Source organism: Polypterus senegalus, chromosome 12 (assembly GCF_016835505.1).
Source record: "Polypterus senegalus isolate Bchr_013 chromosome 12, ASM1683550v1, whole genome shotgun sequence".
In the NCBI taxonomy this organism is placed as follows: Eukaryota; Metazoa; Chordata; class Cladistia; order Polypteriformes; family Polypteridae; genus Polypterus; species Polypterus senegalus.
Genome location: NC_053165.1, coordinates 28,641,667 through 28,664,653, shown reverse-complemented (window position 1 = coordinate 28,664,653; position 22,987 = coordinate 28,641,667). Strand labels below are relative to the sequence as shown.

General features: G+C 39.8%; 1 protein-coding gene across 1 annotated transcript in view; it reads left to right on the top strand.

Annotated features, from left to right (window-relative positions):
- pes (pescadillo) overlaps positions 1–22,987 on the top strand; it is an 80,768-nt gene that overhangs the window by 13,232 nt on the left and 44,549 nt on the right. Inside the window, exons 3-4 of the mRNA XM_039770761.1 lie at positions 637–790; positions 5,001–5,110. Coding sequence (XP_039626695.1) covers positions 637–790; positions 5,001–5,110 — 264 coding nt within the window. The remainder of the gene's footprint in view (positions 1–636; positions 791–5,000; positions 5,111–22,987) is intronic.

Genomic DNA, 22,987 nt, shown 5'->3' with positions numbered 1-22,987 from the left:
ATAATAAAGTGCTGCTGCTGTGAATAATGTGTGCAGGTGTCATTAAGATGGTCAAACCTGTCAATATGTACCACATGTTTATATTTAAATGTATTAACATTTTAATACAGCTGGTCCCGTTGTGTCCACAAAAGAACATCATGTTAGAAGTTTGTTCCATCCATGCTTCCCCAGCTGAAGTCACTAGCATTCAGAATAGCTCTTCATTAGCGTACACTTTTCCAGTATCACATAATGCAAAAACATTGTTTCTGAATAATTTTTCTTTTAATTTGAAACAATTTCTTAAGTGTGTATTTTTAATTGTTTTTAAATGTTTTTACAAATGACAGTTGACAAAGAAGACAACAGGTGCTAAAACAAATAACAATGTCTTCCTATAAAAGTAATTCACAAAAACAAACACATGTGCTTACTGTATATCAATTATCTAATTAAACACCAGTTGTAGTGAAAGAAATAAAGCTTGGGAATTAAGTGCAAGCTTTTGCAGAAATAGTGTTTTTTTCCCCTCTGTTGCATGTGTGCTTCTCTTTGTAGTAATTTTAGTTATGTTTTAAGCTGTATGACCCATGTCAAATTTCATTTATACATATATGTAAATTATGGATTAACCTGTTGCATTTTTACTCCTAGGCGATTGTGCATACTTAAGGGAATATACCCTCATGAGCCCAAACACAAAAAGAAGGTGAACAAGGGTTCTACAGCACCTCGAACTTTTTACCTGGTGAAGGATATAAGGTTTCTTCTGCACGAGCCTATTGTCAACAAATTTAGAGAGTACAAGGTAAGGTCCAGATCCAGGGCCTCTTTCCTTTATGTCTATGAAGAGACTTGTGTATAATATTTCATATACTGCTACTTGATCAGTGCTGAATTCCTGAGAACTATGATAAAACAATTATGATATTGGATATAGGGAAAAAGTGCTAAAAATGTGAGACAGTAGAATATATGGGAAAAGAGGTACCATTCAGGTACCCAGTGTATTACTAATGTAATACTAATTGGCTCATAGATTTTTGAAAGCATCTTATACTGAAGTAGCTCCTCCTGCACATTCATACTTAAATACACATTTATCCTTAAACTGCCACATACTTTTTTCTAATCCACCCCTGAACAGCAAATACTTTTTTGCTGCACTTATTAAGAAAACGTTACAATTCAAGAAAAAGTGAAATTTTAACAGAATACATTTTTTTCATGCAAAGCACACACTGCCAATAAACTGTAAAAACTATATATAAAAAAATACTGCAACAATCTATTATTATATAAGGAAATTCAGTGAATCACAGAGCCAACTGCGCATGAAATGGCTGCACACAAGCACACAGATGCCAACGTTGATTCTTGCAGGTTAGTCTAGTGCAGTGGCTGAATATCAGGGATGGGGACAGCAGTGGTCATGAGTTGGCTGCTCAACGATTGTACGTTACTGATCAGCTCCGGCGTGCTGTCAAATTGAACTGGGAACTAACTACAGCCTTTGAATGTATGTCACCGAATATACTCGGCTCCTGCATGCTGGCAAATTGCAGTGGGAACCGACTATAGCCGCTTCCGGTGGTTTAAGGGTTAACAAATTTTTTTTGATTAATGTGCTTAAAGAATAGTTAATGACTGGTACAGTGCTGAACTTTTTTGTTTCTGTATTTCTTATTTAAATGTCCACATTTGGGCTTTTCATGACAGATGCCCATAATTTTCATTTCTTTAAAATGTTCACGATGAGCTGACTGCCTTTAAAATTAAATCTGAAAAATCATTAACACACAAAATAAGAAACAGTTCTCATGAATAACTTACAAGAAAATTGACCGTAGATGTACCCATGGCTAAAGCTAAAAGAAGGACATTGAAGCAGAAAAATGAGGACTTTGTAGGATCGTTTTACCTATACCACAGTTCTCCAGGTGCTGGATTTGAACCTAGTGCACTGGATTTGTAAAATGGCATTGCTAATCAGTGTGATTTATTGTGCCACCAAAGCTAAGAATATATTAATTATATTTTAATGAAATATTTCAAATTTCTTAAATTCACAGTTATAGCCTTGTGTTGACTGCTCAACTGTCTTAAAGTTCCAGACAATTATACTCTGACAAGATACAGGGAAAAGTCAAACAAAATGACACCTAATAATAGCTAACTGAATAGATTACAATATGCAAGCTTTCAAGGCAACTAAGGCCCTAAGAATGTGTATAGTATAGACTAGCAAAATACCCGCGCTTCACAGTGGCAAAGTACTGCCTTAAAAGTTTTATTAAGAAGAAATTTAAATCTTTTTATACTGAGCGAAAATATACCAATAATTATTTGTTAAGAATCTCTTTGTATACCACATTGTGAGTTCGGCCCTCCGGTTGTAATATGACCAAGCTGTGTGCTGAGCTTACTCTTAAGCATGCAACGTACAGTTGGCCATGTGAACAGTAATCTTGTTTCAAATCTCACAGCTTGGATTGCTGCTGTCATAATTGGTTTGAGTTTCATGGTTTGTTTCAATTATGACAGTATTTGTAGGACTTGTGTTGAAGAGACATTCGGCGTCTGTCAAGTGCTGCAAGTATACAACCAGTTTCATTGATAACTTCACATCCAGCTTTTGAGAGTTTAAACATTCATAAACATCAAAGTGTCCACTACTGAAATTGTCACCTGTGAATCTAAGATGTTGACGAGGCATTGGCGGTTGTCCAAAGGTGTAAAATATTTGGCCATTTCGGTACACTTGAAAGCGACAACCGAACAATTCAGCGGCAGCCATCAACTCACATGCAGATGCATAGGTGAAGGGCTTAAGCATTTCATTCTTATAGTGCTCCTGTGTAGTATAATTATCTCCTGTACCGTCATTAGTCCACACCTTGAACCTGTCCCAGTCATTCAGTACATAAGATGTTCCTCCGGATATCAAGAGTGAGCCTGATATGGCCGTGCAATATGTAACAAAGAGAATGGAAAAGGTAGGTGCCATCTCCGGGCATGGAAACCACTCGGTAAGTGGCAGTTCTTTGATCGATGGTGATTACCTTGATAGACATGTTAATGCAGGTACGGTTGGAATGATAAAGGAAATGGGTACCTGAACAATGTAAAGTAAGTCTAAAATACCTACACAATAACTACAATCGTAATAAATGAACAATAAAACAGCGGAGAAGCCGTGGATTAAATAAAAAGGCTGTAGTTATCAGCAGGGAGACATGAATCCCGTGGCGAAGCAAGGAAGGGAATGTAGAGACTGGAGCGACGGATGGCCTTATATAGGCAGGCAGTGAACAACGTGGGAGGCGTTTGGATGGGGGACCCAACGCCGCCTCACATGGTGACCGAGCTGCAGGCTATGGACGTATATATATGTACGTAAGTACGATTCAGTTAGTGTTGGGAACCCGCGTATCAAATTTCTTGAAGATGGGCCCATAAGTAACAAAGACTGTTGAAAAGTTCAATATGGCAGCCGACAGTGGCATCATACCACCGAAATAAGTACCAAATTTCAGCCTTCTACCTACACGGAAAGTTGGAGAATTAGTGACGTTGGAAAGTTCAATATGGTGGCTAAAAGTGGCGTCATACCATCGAAATAAGTACGTACATCAGTTTCGGTTAGCGCAGGGAAGCCGCCTACCAAATTTCGTGAAGATGGGGCCATAAATAAGAAACTTCAACATGGTGGACGTTATCGACCATTACGTTTAGAATTTCGAAATGAAACCTAACTTTTGTAAGTAAGCTGTAAGGAATAAGCCTGCCAAATTTGAGCCTTCTACCTACACGGGAAGTTGGAGAATTAGTGATGAGTCAGTGAGTGAGTGAGTCAGTCAGTAAGTGAGTCAGTGAGGGCTTTGCCTTTTATTAGTATAAATTAAAAAAAACTTAAGTTTATGTTATGTAGATTTTTTTGCATTAATTTACTGATGTAATTCTTTCTTGTTAAGTTTGGCATTTTGGCTGACTAGTGGAAATCTCTACATGCAATCTTTAAAATATTTAAAGTTAAAATATTAGATGTAACACATTATTTGAAAGACTGCCCATTAACGTTATCCAGTTAAAATATTTCAAACCTCTGTAAACCTTAAAAAGATAAGTTGTGACATATAAAAGGTGCCTGAAATAATATCAGAGTGCTTTTCAGACTGTGGGTTTTTGATCCGTACAGCATGTTTTCATTCCCCCCACTGTGGTGTCTGAAATACCCTTTTATGTTAAATTTAAAGGGGTGGATTCCCTGCTTTTGTTGAATCTAGGAATACTAATGCACATTTACAGAATTAGGACATTTAATTGGTTTGAATTGTTGCTCTTACTATATCTGTTAATTTTCTATGTTTTAATTAACTGTTTATCATAGTGCATGTTGATTGGTCATGCAAGTAAGAATTTCTCCATACTGTGTATAGTCTGCCATACTACTACTAGTACCATATTTCTACCTTTAGGGATATGGTTTATACTTTTACTTTTTATTTAACTGTAGTTTATAATAAATTTCAGTGTATTGTAGAATTGAATCACAATATTTAGTATCTATAAAATTACATCATTATTGTATCAAGACAGTTTCTGTCCCTGCTGGAAAACATTTTAATATGTATGATGTTGCCCCCTTTATTCAAAATAGCACTAGCTATATTGTTTAAATTTGTTCTTTTTCTGAGACTCTGAAAAAGCCTAACTATTGGGTATATGGTATTTCTTTTACAAGATTGAGTTGTTTCCTTTCATACGTTATTTATTGGTGTCGTTCACTCTTTTTTTGTTTTGAATGAGTGTTCAATTGGAAAGTCCTTCATTGCTCTGCTTCCTTTAAAATAAAATTGCAAAGTTTTAATATGTAATTGACTTTTAGCTGCATTTCAATTTAGTGATATTTTTCTTTACGGGTACTGATAGTTAAAAGTAACAATGTATTGAGTGCAAATAATGCTCACTGGAATCCTGTTATCCAGTTAAAACTGTATTGATCTTCTCCTTTCCAGGTTTTTGTTCGAAAGCTCCGAAAGGCATATGGCAAAGCAGAATGGTCCACTGTACAACACTTGAGAGAGAACAAACCCAGTTATAAGCTAGATCACATTGTCAAGGAAAGGTGGGTATGGATTTGAACACCGTTTTGTTAATGATGCAGTTAAATAGACAAGAATGTTTCACTGCGAAGAATATGACTTAGTTCAGAGATCAAAAATGCTTTTATATTTATGTTATGTTAATGTGATGTGGGTTTGCACCTGCAGATTCAATTGGAGCTGACCAGTATTTGAAATTTTAAAATATATCACACATCCAAATTTATGTATTGCCATTACTGAGCATGGTGGGGTTTTTTTTGTCTCCTGCATCATGTTTCAGTCACTATTGAGGATTCATTCATTAAATCTTTAAAATATGACTGAGAAAAATATTTTGCCGTGTGTTTGACTTATTGTGTTAATTACAAAACATAAGCATGCCATTCGACAGTGGACTGAGTCTCTTACGGGAATTACATTTTTTTTTTTTCTGACAGAAAGGCAACACCAAACCCCTCTTGCAGCACCCCCTCCCCTTCCCAAAAAAACAAAAAATGAAAACAAGGTTTTTTTTATTGTTTTTATAAAGTGGCTATGAAGTAGTAGCATGCATAAAATCAGGAACAGGAAATTTACCAGTTTAAAAAATATAAACCATGTTCTTCTGTAGTTTTCAAACAAAAACAAAGCTTAATTACATGAACAAAAACAGTTTATATATTAAACTTGGAATACAGTTATAGAGTAGAATAGCTGTTAAATGCAATCCAAAATTAACTCAATGCAGTGTTCTAAGAAACATAATTGCTTCTGCCAGATCCTTATTCATACAAGCTCTTAAATCTGACTTATTTTTAAAACTGAAAATAGTCTTTCAACACTGACCTGGGTGGATGGCGTTCAAGGTTATTATAGTTTTGCCTTTTTATATTCGTTTTTGTTTCTATATTTTTTCTGACCTTACTTGGAAATTCTGTTTAGTTTTAGTTTTCCTTCGTGTATTTTTAGTTTTAATTTAGTTTTTATTTCACAAAGGCATTTCTGTTTCATTTTTATACATATTAGTTTCAGTTTAGTTTTAGTAATTCTGGCATGGCCTACGGAGTTAGTTTTGTGTCACCAAAGAACTGTACACTTAACAGATTTGAGTGGATATGAGTTTAATGTTAGTGGAAGCTTACTACACTGCCTGGTTTACTATCTGGTTTTGTTTTTGTCTGATAAAAACAAGCATAATCAAAACATAGACACTGAATATGAACAATTTTACACAATTTTATAATTTAGGAAGAACAGGGCCCTTAGACTTGAATCGGTGTGCAAACGCCACCTAGCTGTATTGAGGGAAACAATGAACAACAAGCATGTAGTGTCAAGTTTAGGGGTGGTGAGTCTTGAATAGCCCACCATACGAACAGTAAATCCATAATAAGCAAGGCAAGAGCAGGTATTAAGAGTATGGACAGATTCAAAACAACAGAGACTGCATCTGAGATTAAGAACAAAACTACCACAGCAGGTTTGGATACAAGGCAGGAAAAATCCTTGGTATGCAATATGTATGATAAGGCTGATGTTAAGAAGAACAAGGATATGATATCTCAACTATCTATTTTGAGACAGAGAGAAAAACATTGAAAAAAGGGAGACAAATATTTTAAAATATAATTCTGCTAATGGATTACTTTCACAATATCCGGTACTTTCACAATATCAGTTGTGAATATGAATTTAAAAAGATAAATTAATAAATATAGAATAATACAAAAACCCATTAGTATGTTTAGTTTTTCATCACTTGTCAGACTCTCTACCTTTGTATCGCTTTGTTGTTAAACGATGTTTTTAAAGCAAAAGTGATTGGTCAGCAACAATATGCTGATCTTGTGTGATGACCTAGTCAGTCTCTCGATCAGTGCTGTTTTATTTTCAAAAACCGGGAGTGGTCTCCCCTCGACTTTCTTGTATACTCAGATATGGGGATGGATATTTGAGGAGTAAACCACAAGACAATGATATTTTTAAATTATGTACATTAAGGATCCATCCAACCCGCTATATATTCTAACTACAGTGTCATGGGGGTCCACTGGAGCCAATCCCAGCCAACACAGGGTGCAAGGCAGGGCGCCAGCCCACTGCAGGGCACACACCCACATACCAAGCACACACTAGGGACAATTTAGAATTGCCAATGCACATAACCTGCATGTCTTTGGTCTGTGGCAGGAAACTGGAGTACCTGCAGGAAACCCACGCAGACATGGGGAGAACATGCAAACTTCACGCAGGGAGGACCCAGGAAGCGAAAACTTAACAAGGGTTAAAAACTAACGGCAAGAATATTCGTTCAAAAACGAAAACTAAAAATATTTTAGTAAATTATTATTTTATTTCAGTTAGTCTTTCCAGCTACTTTAATAGTTTCATTTAGTTTTAGTTTTTCATTTTGGTTTTATTTTATCTCAGTTTCCGAAAATGTTTTTTTAATGATAGTTTCAGTGTTGATTTTAGTTTTCGTTAACTATAGTAACCTTGGTGGCATTGCTGTTACAGTTCTAGCCACATCACTAATAATCCCTGGATCAACAAGTAAGGTTTCTTCTACAGTCAGTTTCGATGAGAGATCATACTTTTCAGCTTCTTTTAATTCTTTGAAAAGCTCCTGCTGGAATCTCTTTATTTGTACATTTACTGTTGTTTATCTTTCACGCATAGGCAATGTTGCTCTGCTTTTGAAACTTCCATTTTGTTCAAGTAGGAATCAAAGTCTAATTCTTCATTTGAAGAGGATAATCCTGTGTTACCAGTGCTTATAGCTTCATCCAGTGGTGGTGTTTCAGGTAGTAGTAATCCCTTCATGAATGTTTTTCCATTAGTAATCTGGTCACTGCTCAACAAAATTTGGCCCATTGGATCAACATAAATAGCAGTTAACAAGATTTGATTATCTGGTAAGAGACTCTCTCTTTTCTTCATTGAAGATACGATGCCATCAGCTATTAACCCTCCACTTTTGTTCAGGCAATACAGTGCATCTGGAAAGTATTCACAGCGCATCACTTTTTCCACATTTTGTTATGTTACAGCCTTATTCCAAAATGGATTAATTTCATTTTTTTCTTCAGAATTCCACACACAACACCCCATAATGACAACGTGAAAAAAGTTTACTTGAGGTTTTTGCAAATTTATTAAAAATAAAAAAAAGTGAGAAATCACATGTACTTAAGTATTCACATTTTTTGCTCAATACTTTGTCGATACACCTTTGGCAGCAGTTACAGCCTCAAGTCTTTTTGAATATGATGCCACAAGCTTGGCACACCTATCCTTGGTCAGTTTTGCCCAGTCCTCTTCGCAGCACCTTCACGCTCCATCAGGTTGGTTGGGAAGCGTTGGTGCACAGCCATTCTAAGATCTCTCCAGAGATGTTCAATCGGATTCAAGTCTGGGCTCTGGCTGGGCCACTCAAGGACATTCACAGAGTTGTCCTGAAGCCACTCTTTTGATATCTTGGCTGTGTGCTTAGGGTCGTTGTCCTGCTGAAAGATGAACCGTCACCCCAGTCTGAGGTCAAGAGCGCTCTGGAGCAGGTTTTCATCCAGGATGTCTCTGTACATTGCTGCAGTCATCTTTCCCTTCATCCTGACTAGTCTCCCAGTTCCTGCCGCTGACATCCCCACAGCATATAGCTGCCTCTACCATGCTTCACTGTAGGGATGGTATTGGCCTGGGGCCTCATGTATAAACTGTGCGTACGCACAGAAATGTTGCGTAAGAACTTTTCCACATTCAAATCACGATGTATAAAACCTACACTTGGCGTAAAGCCACGCACTTTTCCACGGTACCTCATGCCTTGTACGCAAGTTCTCCGCTCGGTTTTGCAGACTGGCGGCACCCAGCGTCAAAGCAATGGTACTGTTCCTGTGTGATTACTCATTATTGTCATGACGCGGCTTTATAAATACGCTGAAACTAACAGCATATTGTTTATTAGTGTAATGCATCTGATTGTAATTAACTCGTAACAATATAATGGTCCAGGGAACAGCCATAGTATTCCAAATACCATAACTGCTTTAGCGTTGTTAATCTCACTGCACCTTCCTCTTCTTCTTCTTATTTTTCTTCTTCTTCTTTCAGCTCCTGCCGTTAGGAGTTGCCACAGCGGATCATCTTTTTCCATATTACTCTCACTGCACCACTCGGAGTATTTATATCACTGTATCTGAGTGTGAATCACAGCAGCAGCTGATCGGAAAGAGAATTATCAGTATACAGTTTCATGGACACACTGTCTCGGCCACGGCAAAACATTTCAAAGCCTTTCCTGTACGGACCTCGCGGTTCAGAAACAGTTTCATCCCAAGAACTTTAAATGCACTCAATGAATTGCACCTTGTAGAACTGTTTGTACTTATAAGTACAATCACCCCACTGTAAACTTGCACTACAGTTATAATATCGCACAACCTGAGCCACTTTATAAAGCACGTATTTACATATGATGACGATATCATTTTTAAGGTGAAATGCAGCAAAATATGTTTGTTAAATTATACAGATAAAACTTTAACTTCATTTAAATAATCTATATTCTTCACTGGGAGTGTCGTGAAGGATAGAATAATTAAACATGTACTACGAAGATATATCAGTGTTCTTTAAATGTTTTGAAGAATCGGCGCTAAGCTTACAGATGGCTTAACGTGTATTACAGAGCTGATTGTATGGCGATCGGTTACTTGGGGAAAGAAAAGCACTGACTGCAGTGACGGCTACGCCAATATATATTGAATATAAAACATAAAGAGAAAACAACAACACAGCAAAAAACGCAGCGACAAATTTCGGCAAAAGTTAAATGCTTGTGTCATGAGCATGAGGCGGCTATGCAGTGTCTGCAACGGACGTGGCCATCCACCGTGCATGACATTGGCGGGCGAAGGAGCCACCGATTCTTTCTCTGCCCAGTGCCACCACAAGCCTAGTGCCGCCCCTGATTGTACTGCTGCAATAAATTATTTCATCGAAGTGAAACCCATGTTTAATAACGTGCTTTAACTCCTATCATCATGAAAATGACATCACGTATACATCTCAGTATTTTAGTTATTCAAAGAGCTGTAATATCACAAATGTATTTGATTCTGTGTCCAGTTGGAGGAAGAGAGCCGGTTTAAGAAGCAAGTAATTCACACACACAGAGCACATAGAAGATCAAATACAAAACAAAGCATTTAACGTGCTACTTTAATTACGATGTGATTTGAGAAACTGGTTAATTAAACGATTTTAAGATGAATTTTATGATGTTCTACTTTAATGACAAAATAAACTATGTGATTAAAGTGGAAATGCCGAGATTGAAGTTGACATTTCGTGCTTTTTCCCCACCGTGTGCCTTTTTTCTCTGTACCTAATAAGCTTTCATATGACACTCAGACAGTGGGCTTACAACTCGGCTTTTCACTGCGACTTTGATATGTGACTTCTTTTTTATTTCCGGCACTGTGCGATTTTGTGAACGTGAGCTTTCAAGTTTCTCCAACACGCTATGTCACTCGATCAACTTCCTTTTGTTGATTATACCACGGTTTATTTGAACAAATAGTATGTTTTCCTTTGCCTCCACTTGGTATTCGCTGAAATTCTTATATTTTCCTCGTGCTTTTCCCATTGTCTTTTCACAGAAGGCTGCGCTTAAGGGCGATTTATATTATATTGCATATTCAAAGAGGCGTAATTCTGGGAGGAGTTGGGGCGTTACATAAAGCGAGTGCACGAGCGTTAGTTTTCACGCTGATTGGGATTTATGTAGCGGAAGAACGTGGAAGTTGGAGTAAGCACAGATTCCTGCATCTGGATTTTTCTGTGCGTAAGCACATTTTGGCTTTTGTGCTTACGCTATGTTATAGTGCGAGTTCTACGCACGGCATTATACATGAGGCCCCTGGTGATGAGCGGTGCCTGGTTTCCTCCAAATGTGACGCCTGGCATTCACACCAAAGAGTTCAATCTTTGTCTCATCAGACCAGAGAATTTTGTTTCTCATGGTCCAAGAGTCCTTCAGGTGCCTTTTTGGCAAACTCCAGGCAGGCTGCCATGTGCCTTTTACTAAGGAGTGGCTTCCGTCTGGCCACATAACGGTACATCGGCAGGTGGATTTCCGGAGACTCGTTATAAATTTGATTAACTCAAATACTCAATACAGTGGACTCTTGACTTACAAACTTAATTCGTTCGCGAAGGCTAACCCATAATGCGTTCCGAACCTCCCACTGCAACACTTAACCTTTTCATAATAAAGAAGGATTATTATACATTTTATTAATAAAATCAACAACCTAAACACTTTTTTGAATAAATTCTTTATTTAATTTAAAGTACCAGCAGCAAAGTTACTTCTTCATCTGAAAGATGGTGCTGTGGTTTCATCATTAACTACTTCCGTATTCATCGGCAAAACCGGCATTGCACTGGAAGTCTTGAATCTGAAACGATACTCTTTGTATAAGTCGACCCCCAAACTCCAAGCCAAATATCCAGGATGAAATTCTACGGTAATCCATTTTGGAATAAGGCTGTAACATAACAAAATGTGGAGAAAGTGATGTGCTGTGAATACTTTCCGGATGCACTGTATATCAAACTCTTCCATTCCAAGAAAAATTTACCAGGTGTTTAAATCTTCATATTGCAACCGTTTGGTGACAGTAAAGTGGTAAGAAAGTAGACTTTGCAGTTTTTACTTGTACCCAATGGCTTTCAGTTAATAAAATATTGACATTGTCCAGTTCTTCAAAAAAGTCTTTTAGTCCAAGCAAACGCTTTACCATCAAATAAGTGCTTCCCTACCGTGTTGTTTGATCCAAAATGGCTCCTTTTCCTGCATGTCTTTAAAATGGCATCTGTTTTAGGGGCCCTGGCTGGAACAGTTACTTGCCTCAATTTGCCAAGTAGAGTAGCTGCATGATGATCTTTCAATCCATCTTTTATCACAAGTTGCAGAGTATGAGCAGCACAATGCATATGTTTACGTAGTAGTAAACTTGGATGCTTCTTTAGTAATGTTATCCAAAATTTCACTATTCTCTTCGGTTTCACTTTCTCCAATGCTTGCAGAACTGTCATCCTCTTATATTTGTTTGTCACTTTCTTCATCTACTTTATTCATTTTCTCAATTGTGCTTAACATGTTAGAAGCATTATCTGTCACAATACATAGAATCTCTTCCTTTTCAATTTCAAACTCTTGTCGAGCAGGTTGTGTGCAAAGTTATGCTAAAGTTCAGACCTGGGTGGGAGCATATGTGGAGAGTGCAGACAGAACTCCTGAACACACATCAGGCCACAGCACACACCTACACCTACATCATTACACTTGTTCACACTCGAATGAAGTTTTTAAACACATTATAACTAAAATAAAATGAAAACACTTTTTGTAACATAGCATAATCCAGATTAGAATATGTGAATGTCAGGTTGTATAATAACTCCGCTGAACCTGACACTAGTAGTAATACAGCTATACACTGGGCTTTGTTCTTAATCAGAGAAGTACTTAATTATGACTATTGTTTGCGAAATGGGACATTTGAACTTGCTGAATTTTTTTTTCATTACAATTTAAATTTATTAGGAGTTGGTACATTTTTGCCAACTCCGGCCCAGACTCCAGGTACCCAAAATTGTATCCAACTCTGACTCCATAGCCCTGGTTGAAGCAGTGGCACAAGCTTCAAGTTTCTGTAATCTCAATGCCAGTAATGTACAAGGGTTTGGTGATGGAAAGGAGTTTTGAGATCAAAAGCTCATGCTCTGAATTCACCACACAAGGATGAGATTCAAGTTCAAGGATTTTTTTACCTGCATGCCGAGCCAAATCACTGGCCAATCCAATTGTGAGATCGCAAATAAAAAACATTTTACAGCCATCCACACATGCACAGGATCATCAACAGAGCTGGAGATAATATTATTGAGTTGTTTAAGCTTTGAGGCAAGCATATCAAAGAAATGTTTCTTAAATGGCCAAGACGTTGAACCCTCCAGTGAGTGGCTTGAGATGATGGAGTTAGGTCAGTTTTCATCATTATGTAGCAATTGTGTTTGAGACTAATCATTTTAAGAGATAAGGTAATGGAAAGGGAAGCATGCAACTTAGAAATAGTAATGTAATCTAATATCAAATATGACCAGTGCCTGCTGGAAGAAAAGACAGAGTTTTAGCAGAGGGATTTAACAGCCGAAAAGAATCAACCAAGTTCAAATCAGAGGCAGATTTGCACAGCAAGCGATTTGACTGAAGAATGCGTTGAGAAAGAGACTGGGGTTTTGTTTAGCAGTGTATTCATAAAGGCATTTGTGTCCATACCAGCAGTAATATTGAATCCCTACAGATTCAGAATTTTGGTCATTACATGTTAAAACAATGCAGAGTCTTATGGTATTGATGAGAAGATGCAACATAAGGCTATTTTCCTACCACCTAATTCAATAGGTACGTAACATAATCTGCCAGCATCATCTGAATCCATGTCAGGTATTTTTGGCTGCAAGTCGCACTGGAGAAGTATTTCCACTCCACATTTTTTAGTGGTAGCTGATGCACATTAGCCTAGATTCCTGAATGAACTCAGCATCCACTGTGTTTCGCCATAAGTAATCAAAGACAGCAATATGCTTTGCGCCCAAACCAATTCTTGAGATGTTCCAATAGGCAAGCAGAAGATTGGCCATGGAACAGTAAAGAACAAAGACATCTAGAAGAAGAAAATTAACAAGACAAAAAGAACCAGTGTCTCTACATCTGCGTGACCTGTCCACACCAGAAATGCAAGCATCCAAAACCATTCACCAGCCTACTAACCATTAATCTCCTAAAATGAACCCCCATTCAATCCACCAATACCTATATGCAGATAATTACTAAAATGTAAGAGAATAAGAACACTAATACAGGCTTGAAGCCCACTGAATTAGGTATCCCAGCTTTATATCTGACTAGTGCTGGTTCAGTAGTTGGTGATTGGAGCGGATTTCAGTGGACAAGTTGGTGATGGGATCAGAGGAGACGATGAGGTGATGAGTAGGTATGGTGTCAAGGAGAGGAATGAAGAAGGTCAGATGATAGTGGATTTTGCCAAAAGAATGGACATGGCTGTGGTGAATATGTATTGTAACAAGGGGGAGGAATATAGGGTTGCGTACAAGATTGGAGGAAGATGCACACAGGTGGATTACATCCTATGCAGAAGAGTCAATCTGAAGGAGATTGAAGACTGCAGAGTGGTGGCAGGGGAAAGTGTAGTTAAGCAGCATAGGATGGTGGTCTGTAGAATAATATTGGATATCAAGAGGAGGAAGAGAGTGAGGGCAGAGCCAAGGATCAAATGGTGTAATTTGGAAAAGGAAGACTGCAAGGTTGAATTTAGGGAGAAGTTGAGACAGGCTCTGGGTGGTAGTGAAAAGTTACCAGACAGTTGGGAAACTACAGCAGATGTAGTAAGGGTGACAGCAAGAAAGGCGCTTGGCGTGACATCTGGAAAAAGGAAGGATGAAAAGGAAACCTGGAGGTGGAATGTGGAAGTGCAGAAGAGTATACAGAGGAAGAAGTGGGATGATCGGAGAGATGCAGAAAGTAGACAAGAGTACAAGAAGATGAGGCTCAAGGTGAAGAGAGAGGTGGCGAAGACTAAAGAAGAGGTGTATAAGGAGTTGTACAAGAGCTTGGACACTGAGGGAGAAAAGGACCTGTACCGATTGGCTAGTCAGAGGGACCAAGCTGGGAAGGATGTGCAGCAAGTTTCTATCTCTATCTATATCTCTATATCTTCTATCTCTATCTATATCTCTATATCTCTATATCTCTATATCTCTATATCTCTATATCTCTAAGGACACGCAAGACAGAGAGCCCCGTCCGCCAACTGTAAGACCATGGGATACGCACGAAAAGTGGCCAGGCCCACCAACTGTAAGACCATGGGATACGCTCGACAGAACCCTGCCCGCCAACTGTAACCCTCCTCACGCATCCACCATCGCTCTCGAGGCATGTGCACTGCCTGCTCATGTGCCCGCACACAACAACTGACCAAACACGGCTTCAGTCGCTTTCGTCTGTGCTACAGTCCACATGCACCTCTGGGCCACGTTGACTTTTCATTGTTCTTTTCGGTTCCAGCTGCTTTTATATTTTTATATATATATATATATATATATATATATATATATATATATATATATATATATATATATATATATATATATATATATATATAATAGACCACGTCGCCCGACCATGGGGTACACACAACAAAGCCCCGACCTCCCACTCTAACCCTCCTCCCACGTCATGGGGAACGCACGACAGAGCCCCGCCCGCCAACTCTCACCCTCGTCTTGCGTCATTTACACCAGAATTTCAATGCAACGTTTGCTCCAAAGCCTTCACACTCCAGAAATATCTCTAAGCACATTTAATCACACACTTCACTGAACACACGCATTCCACACAGGACTTTCAGTGCACCATTTGTTCCAAAACCTTCCGACTGCAGTGATTTCTCAACACACATTTAAAAACACACTCCACTGAATGAATGATACAATGTGAACATTGCCAGCAGTGCTTCAAAACAACTTGTGCTCTCAAGAAGCACTTACAAACTCATTCTTCTCACACTTTCACTTGCACATTTTGTAATGAGGACTTCATGGCTGAGATGGATCTCCTCAGCCATGTGCAAATCCATTCAACACAATCATTTGTCTGCAGCCACGCTGATGTGATGTCACCTTTCCACTATCCTCTTCCTGAAAAACATTTACAAACACATTTCACACCGGAATTTCAATGCAACATTTGCTTAAAAACCTTCACACTCCAGAAATATCTCAAAGCACATTTAAATACACCACTGAACAAATGCATTCCACACAGGTCTTTCAATGCACTATTTGTTCGAAAACGTTCCGGCTGCAGAGATATCTCAACTCACATTTGATATCACACTCCACTGAACAACTGTCTTTCAGGAAGTGTTCACACATCAATAAATATGCGGCGTATGCTACATCGCGTGTTGGCTAGTAAAGGATAAAATGGACACATACTCACAAGCAAGGAGGGTGTGTTGAGCAGATGGAAAGAGTACTTTCAGAGGCTGATGAATGAAGAGAACGAGAGAAGGTTGGATGATGTGGCGATAGTGAATCAGGAAGTGCAGCGGATTAGCAAGAAGGAAGTAAGGACAGCTATGAAGAAGATGAAGAATGGAAAGGCCGTTGGTCCAGATCATATACAGGTGTTGGTCATGAAATTAGATTATCATGACAAAGTTGATTTATTTCAGTGATTCCATTCAAAAAGTGAAACTTGTATATTAGATTCATTCATTACACACAGACTGATGTATTTCAAATGTTTATTTCTTTTAATTTTGATGATTATAACTGACAACTAATGAAAGTCCCAAATTCAGTATCTCGGAAAATTTGAATATTGTGAAAAGGTTCAATATTGAAGACACCTGGTGCCACACTCTAATCAGCTAATTAACTCAAAACACCTGCAAAAGCCTTTAAAATGGTCTCAGTCTTGTTCTGTAGGCTACACAATCATGGGGAAGACTTCTGACTTGACAGTTGTCCAAAAGACGACCATTGACACCTTGCACAAGGAGGGCAAGACACAAAAGGTCATTGCTAAAGAGTCTGGCTGTTCACAGAGCTCTGTGTCCAAGCACAATAATAGAGAGGCGAAGGGAAGGACAAGATGTGGTAGAAAAAAAAAGTGTACAAGCAATAGGGATAACCGCACCCTGGAGAGGATTGTGAAACAAAACCCATTCAATACTGTGGGGGAGATTCGCAAAGAGTGGACTGCAGCTGGAGTCAGTGCTTCAAGAACCACCACGCACAGACCTAAGCAAGACATGGGTTTCAGCGGTCGCATTCCTTGTGTCAAGCCACTCTTGAACAAGAGACATCGTCAGAAGCGTCTCGCCTGGGCTAAAGACAAAAAGGACTGGACTGCTGCCGAGTGGTCCAAAGTTATGTTCTCTGATGAAAGTAAATTTTGCATTTCCTTTGGAAATCAAGGTCCCAGAGTCTGGAGGAAGAGAGGAGAAGCACAGAATCCACGTTGCTTGAGGTCCAGTGTAAAGTTTCCACAGTCAGGGATGGTTTGGGGTGCCATGTCATCTGCTGGTGTTGGTCAATTGTGTTTTCTGAGGTCCAAGGTCAACGCAGCTGTCTACCAGGAAGTTTTAGAGCACTTCATGCTTCCTGCTGCTGACGAACTTTATGGAGATGCAGATTTCATTTTCCAACAGGACCTGGCACCTGCACAAAGTGCCAAAGTTACCAGTACCTGGTTTAAGGACCATGGTATCCCTGTTCTTGATTGGCCAGCAAACTCGCCTGACCTTAACCCCATAGAAAATCTATGGGGGTATTGTGAAGAGGAAGATGCAATACGCCAGACCCAACAATTCTGAAGAGCTGAAGGCCACTATCAGAGCAACATGGGCTCTCATAACACCTGAGCAGTGCCACAGACTGATCGACTCCATGCCACGCCGCATTGCTGCAGTAATCCAGGCCAAAGGAGCCCCAACTAAATATAGAGTGCTGTACATGCTCATACTTTTCATGTTCATTCCTTTCAGTTGGCCAACATTTCTAAAAATCCTTTTTTGCATTGGTCTTAATGGATATTCTAATTTTCTGAGATACTGAATTTGGGACTTTCATTAGTTGTCAGTTATAATCATCAAAATTATGTCTGTGTGTAATGAATGAATCTAATATACAAGTTTCACTTTTTGAATGGAATTACTGAAATAAATCAACTTTGTCATGATATTCTAATTTTATGACCAGCACCTGTATGATCTGAAAACATATAGGGCTACATAGAAGATGGAGGCAACAGCCACTTAAGACACTAAAAAATACAAAGTACAGCCAGAAAGCTAACTGAAGAGGTGTCCTCCATTGATAACAGAGGATGGTTAATTTACATAGGAAATGAATTTCCCCAATACCACTAAACCATTATGAGTTTATCAGTTATTTTCTGGTGTGCCTCCCAAATCTTTTTCTTTCTCTCTTTATAGTCATTGATATACTTTGAAGAGACTCATTCTTCTCACGCCATCTGCTACCATATACAACCACATCAGCTTCAGCCACTCTCTTAGCCTTATATTCTCCATCTCCATCACATTGCATCACTTCACCCAATCATCTCATGCCCAGAACAAGTTAGTATGTTCATCCTCCACCTTCCCAGGAATGAAACCAAACTTAATTTTGCTTTTTCAGATCATACAGGTGCTGGTCATAAAATTAGAATATCATGACAAAGTTGATTTATTTCAGTAATTCCATTCAAAAAGTGAAACTTGTATATTAGATTCATTCATTACACACAGACTGATGTATTTCAAATGTTTATTTCTTTTAATTTTGATGATTATAACTGACAACTAATGAAAGTCCCAAATTCAGTATCTCGGAAAATTAGAATATCAATTAAGACCAATGCAAAAACGATTTTTAGAAATGTTGGCCAACTGAAAGGTATGAACATGAAAAGTATGAGCATGTACAGCACTCAATATTTAGTTGGGGCTCCTTTGGCCTGGATTACTGCAGCAATGCGGCGTGGCATGGAGTCGATCAGTCTGTGGCACTGCTCAGGTGTTATGAGAGCCCATGTTGCTCTGATAGTGGCCTTCAGCTCTTCTGAATTGTTGGGTCTGGTGTATTGCATCTTCCTCTTCACAATACCCCATAGATTTTCTATGGGGTTAAGGTCAGGCGAGTTTGCTGGCCAATCAAGAACAGGGATACCATGGTCCTTAAACCAGGTACTGGTAGTTTTGGCACTTTGTGCAGGTGCCAGGTCCTGTTGGAAAATGAAATCTGCATCTCCATAAAGTTCGTCAGCAGCAGGAAGCATGAAGTGCTCTAAAACTTCCTGGTAGACGGCTGTGTTGACCTTGGACCTCAGAAAACACAATGGACCAACACCAGCAGATGACATGGCACCCCAAACCATCACTGACTGTGGAAACTTTACACTGGACCTCAAGAAACGTGGATTCTGTGCCTCTCCTCTCTTCCTCCAGACTCTGGGACCTTGATTTCCAAAGGAAATGCAAAATTTACTTTCATCAGAGAACATAACTTTGGACCACTCAGCAGCAGTTTTGTCTTTAGCCCAGGCGAGATGCTTCTGACTTTGTCTCTTGTTCAAGAGTGGCTTGACACAAGGAATGCACACGCTGAAACCCATGTCTTGCATACATCTGTGCGTGGTGGTTCTTGAAGCACTGACTCCAGCTGCAGTCCACTCTTTGTGAATCTCCCCCACAGTTTTGAATGGGTTTTGTTTCACAATCCTCTCCAGGGTGCGGTTATCCCAATTGCTTGTACACTTTTTTTTTCTACCACATCTTGTCCTTCCCTTCACCTCTCTATTAATGTGCTTGGACACAGAGCTCTGTGAACAGCCAGCCTCTTTAGCAATGACCTTTTGTGTCTTGCCCTCCTTGTGCAAGGTGTCAATGGTCGTCTTTTGGACAACTGTCAAGTCAGCAGTCTTCCCCATGATTGTGTAGCCTACAGAACTAGACTGAGAGACCATTTAAAGCCTTTTGTAGGTGTTTTGAGTTAATCAGCTGATTAGAGTGTGGCACCAGGTGTCTTCAATATTGAACCTTTGCACAATATTCTAATTTTCTGAGATACTGAATTTGGGACTTTCATTAGTTGTCAGTTATAATCATCAAAATTAAAAGAAATAAACATTTGAAATACATCAGTCTGTGTGTAATGAATGAATCTAATATACAAGTTTCACTTTTTGAATGGAATTACTGAAATAAATCAACTTTGTCATGATATTCTAATTTTATGACCGGCACCTGTACCTGTGAAAGCATGGAGGTGTTTAGGAGAGATGGCAGTGGAGTTTTTAACCAGATTGTATAATGTAATCTTGAAAAGTGACAGGATGCCTAAGGAGTGGAGATGATGTGTACTGGTGCCGAAATTTAAGTATAAGGGGGGTGTGCAGGACTGTAGTAACTACAAGGAGGTAAAATTGTTGAGCCACAGCATGAAGTTATGGGAAAGAGTAGTAGAAGCTAGGTTAAGAAGTGAGGTGATGATTAGTGAGCAGCAGTATGGTTTAATGACAGAAAAGAGCACCACAGATGTGATGTTTGCTCTGAAGGTGTTGATAGAGAAGCATAGAGAAGGCCAGAAGGAGTTGCATTGTGTCTTTGTGGACCTGGAGAAAGCATAAGACAGTGTGCCTCTAGAGGAGCTGTGATATTGTATGAAGAAGTCTGGAGTGGCAGAGAAGTATGTAAGAGTTGTGCAGGATATGTACAAGGGAAATGTGACAGTGGTAAGGTTTGCGGTAGGAGTGACGGATGCATTCAAGGTAGAGGTGGGATTACATTAGGGATCGGCTCTGAGCCCTTTCTTATTTGCAATGGTGATGGACAGGTTGACAGATGAGATTAGACAGGAGTCCCCGTTGCCTATGATGTTTGCTGATGACATTGTGGTCTGTAGCGATAGTAGGGACCAGGTTGGGGAGACCCTGGAGAGGTGGAGATATGCTCTAGAGGGGAGAGGAATGAAGGTCAGTAGGAACAAGACAGAATACATGTGTGTGAATGTCAGAGGAGGTCAGAGGAATGGTGAGGATGCAGGGAGTAGAGTTGGCAAAGGTGGATGAGTTGAAATACTTGGGATCCAACTGTACAGAGTAATGGGGATTGTGGAAGAGAGGTGAAAAAGAGAGTGCAAGCAGGGTGGAATGGGTGGAGAAGAGTGTCAGGAGTGATTTGTGACAGACGGGTATCAGCAGGAGTGAAAGGGAAGATTTACAGGACAGTAGTGAGACCAGCTATGTTATATGGGTTGGAGATGGTGGGACTGACCAGAAAGCAGGAGACAGAGCTGGAGGTAGCAGAGTTAAAGATGCTAAGATTTGCACTGGGTGTGACGAGGATGGATAGGATTAGAAATGAGGACATTACAGGGTCAGCTCAAGTTGGACGGTTGGGAGACAAAGTCAGAGAGGTAAGATTGCATTGGTTTGGACATGTGCAGAGGAGAGATGCCGAGTATACAGGCAGTCCCCGGGTTACGTACGAGATAGGGACTGTAGGTTTGTACTTAAGTTGATTTTGTATGCAAGTCGGAACAGGTACATTATTTCAATAAATGACATTGTTGACCAACTGTAACCAAGTGCTCTGCCAATGAATGATGGAGTTTCACCTCTCTCTGACCTTTTTATTATTTCTACTTTATTTTCAATGGTGATGGTTTTTCTCTTCTTTACTGTATCACCAGCACTTGCATCAGATTTGTGTTTCAGAGACATTCTTGAAGGGTGAAGACAAAAGGTTAAGATGAGCCCTTCTGCACAGCACTATACATGCTATCACAGCAGGAAGGCACCTGTCGTCAACACATCTGGTGTATTGAACGAGAGACAACTTCCTGCTATGTGCGTAACAGTATAAGCAGGCTTGCTATTGAGAATGAATAGGGACAGCGAGGGGGGTTCATCACTTGCCCACCACACAGTCGCCTCCACTACAGTATGCTGCCTGCAGCGGCCGCCCACTGAAAACGAACACGGTGCGGCCAAAAGGAGGGCAGTGAATCGCCCACAACCGTCCCCATTCAACAGGCATCCATCCGAGGCACACTACAGTGCTGCCGCCCCGTTCACCCTCAATGGCCTCTGTTCAGCCACAACCGGGTCGCTGCTTGCAGCATTACCAGCTGCCCACCGAGAATGAACTGGGCCAGCCATGTGTGATGGGTGTACAGTGAAACGCCCGACCCCCCGCTCCATGCAGCCTGCGTCCAGTTAGGAGCAGTAACTGCGGCGGCATAGTGGGCAGGCAGCGATCTGCCCCATGAAGCCTCTCTCCTGTACACGAGCAATAACTGTGGCCCCAGTGACTATGGACCACGGGTCACCGGTAGCTGCCAGGGGGCCGCCTATGGGACACTACACTGTATGAGCAGCGAAATCTCCCCCCTTCAGCCACCGCTTGCAACATCCCTAGGTCGAAGATGACGGAGTGGCAGTTACCGAGGCACATGTGTTGCAGCTGCGGCAACATTCTTAAGTCGTAGGTCGGATGTCCGTAACCTGTAGACTACCAGGATTAGGAGAAGGATGCTAAGGATAGAGCTTCCAGGGAAGAGGAAAAGAGGAAGGCCTAAGAGAAGGTTTATGGATGTGGTGAGAGAGGACAGGTGATGGGTGTAAAAGAGCAAGATGCAGAGGACCGAAAGATATGGAAGGACATGGTCAGCTGTGGCAACCACTAACGGGAGTAGCTGAAAGAAGAGCAGAAGTGTTGGTTCAGTAGTTAATTTTTGACTTCAATGCCAACTTTCAAAACTTAGTATTGGTGCAAACATGATAGCAAAGCAAATAATGGATAGAATTGTCATTGCATCTCCCAAGGCATGTGAAATCTTGGGATAGGCAGCAAAAAAGGTTGCAAGTCCTTGAACACGTTTAATGACTGGAGCCATAGTCTTTCTGACTTAAGCTGTTGCTGAACAAAAGTCAGGAAAAAAGATTTCCTGTCTTTCATTGGATAGCTTAGGTTTTTTCCTAGCCTGCTTCACAATAACTTGATGGCCGTTTAAATTTGAAAAACACAATCGTTAATAGCCTTTAGATGGGATTAATTTTGGTTAGAAATGTAAATCCTGCGACATCTCTCCACAACAGGTGAATACTTCTGGAAGTCTAGAAAGATTTGGTCATATACAGGGAGTGCAGAATTATTAGGCAAGTTGTATTTTTGAGGATTAATTTTAATATGGAACAAACACAGTGCTATCAGTCAATCCAAAATGTTAATAAACCTGAAACCTGAGTG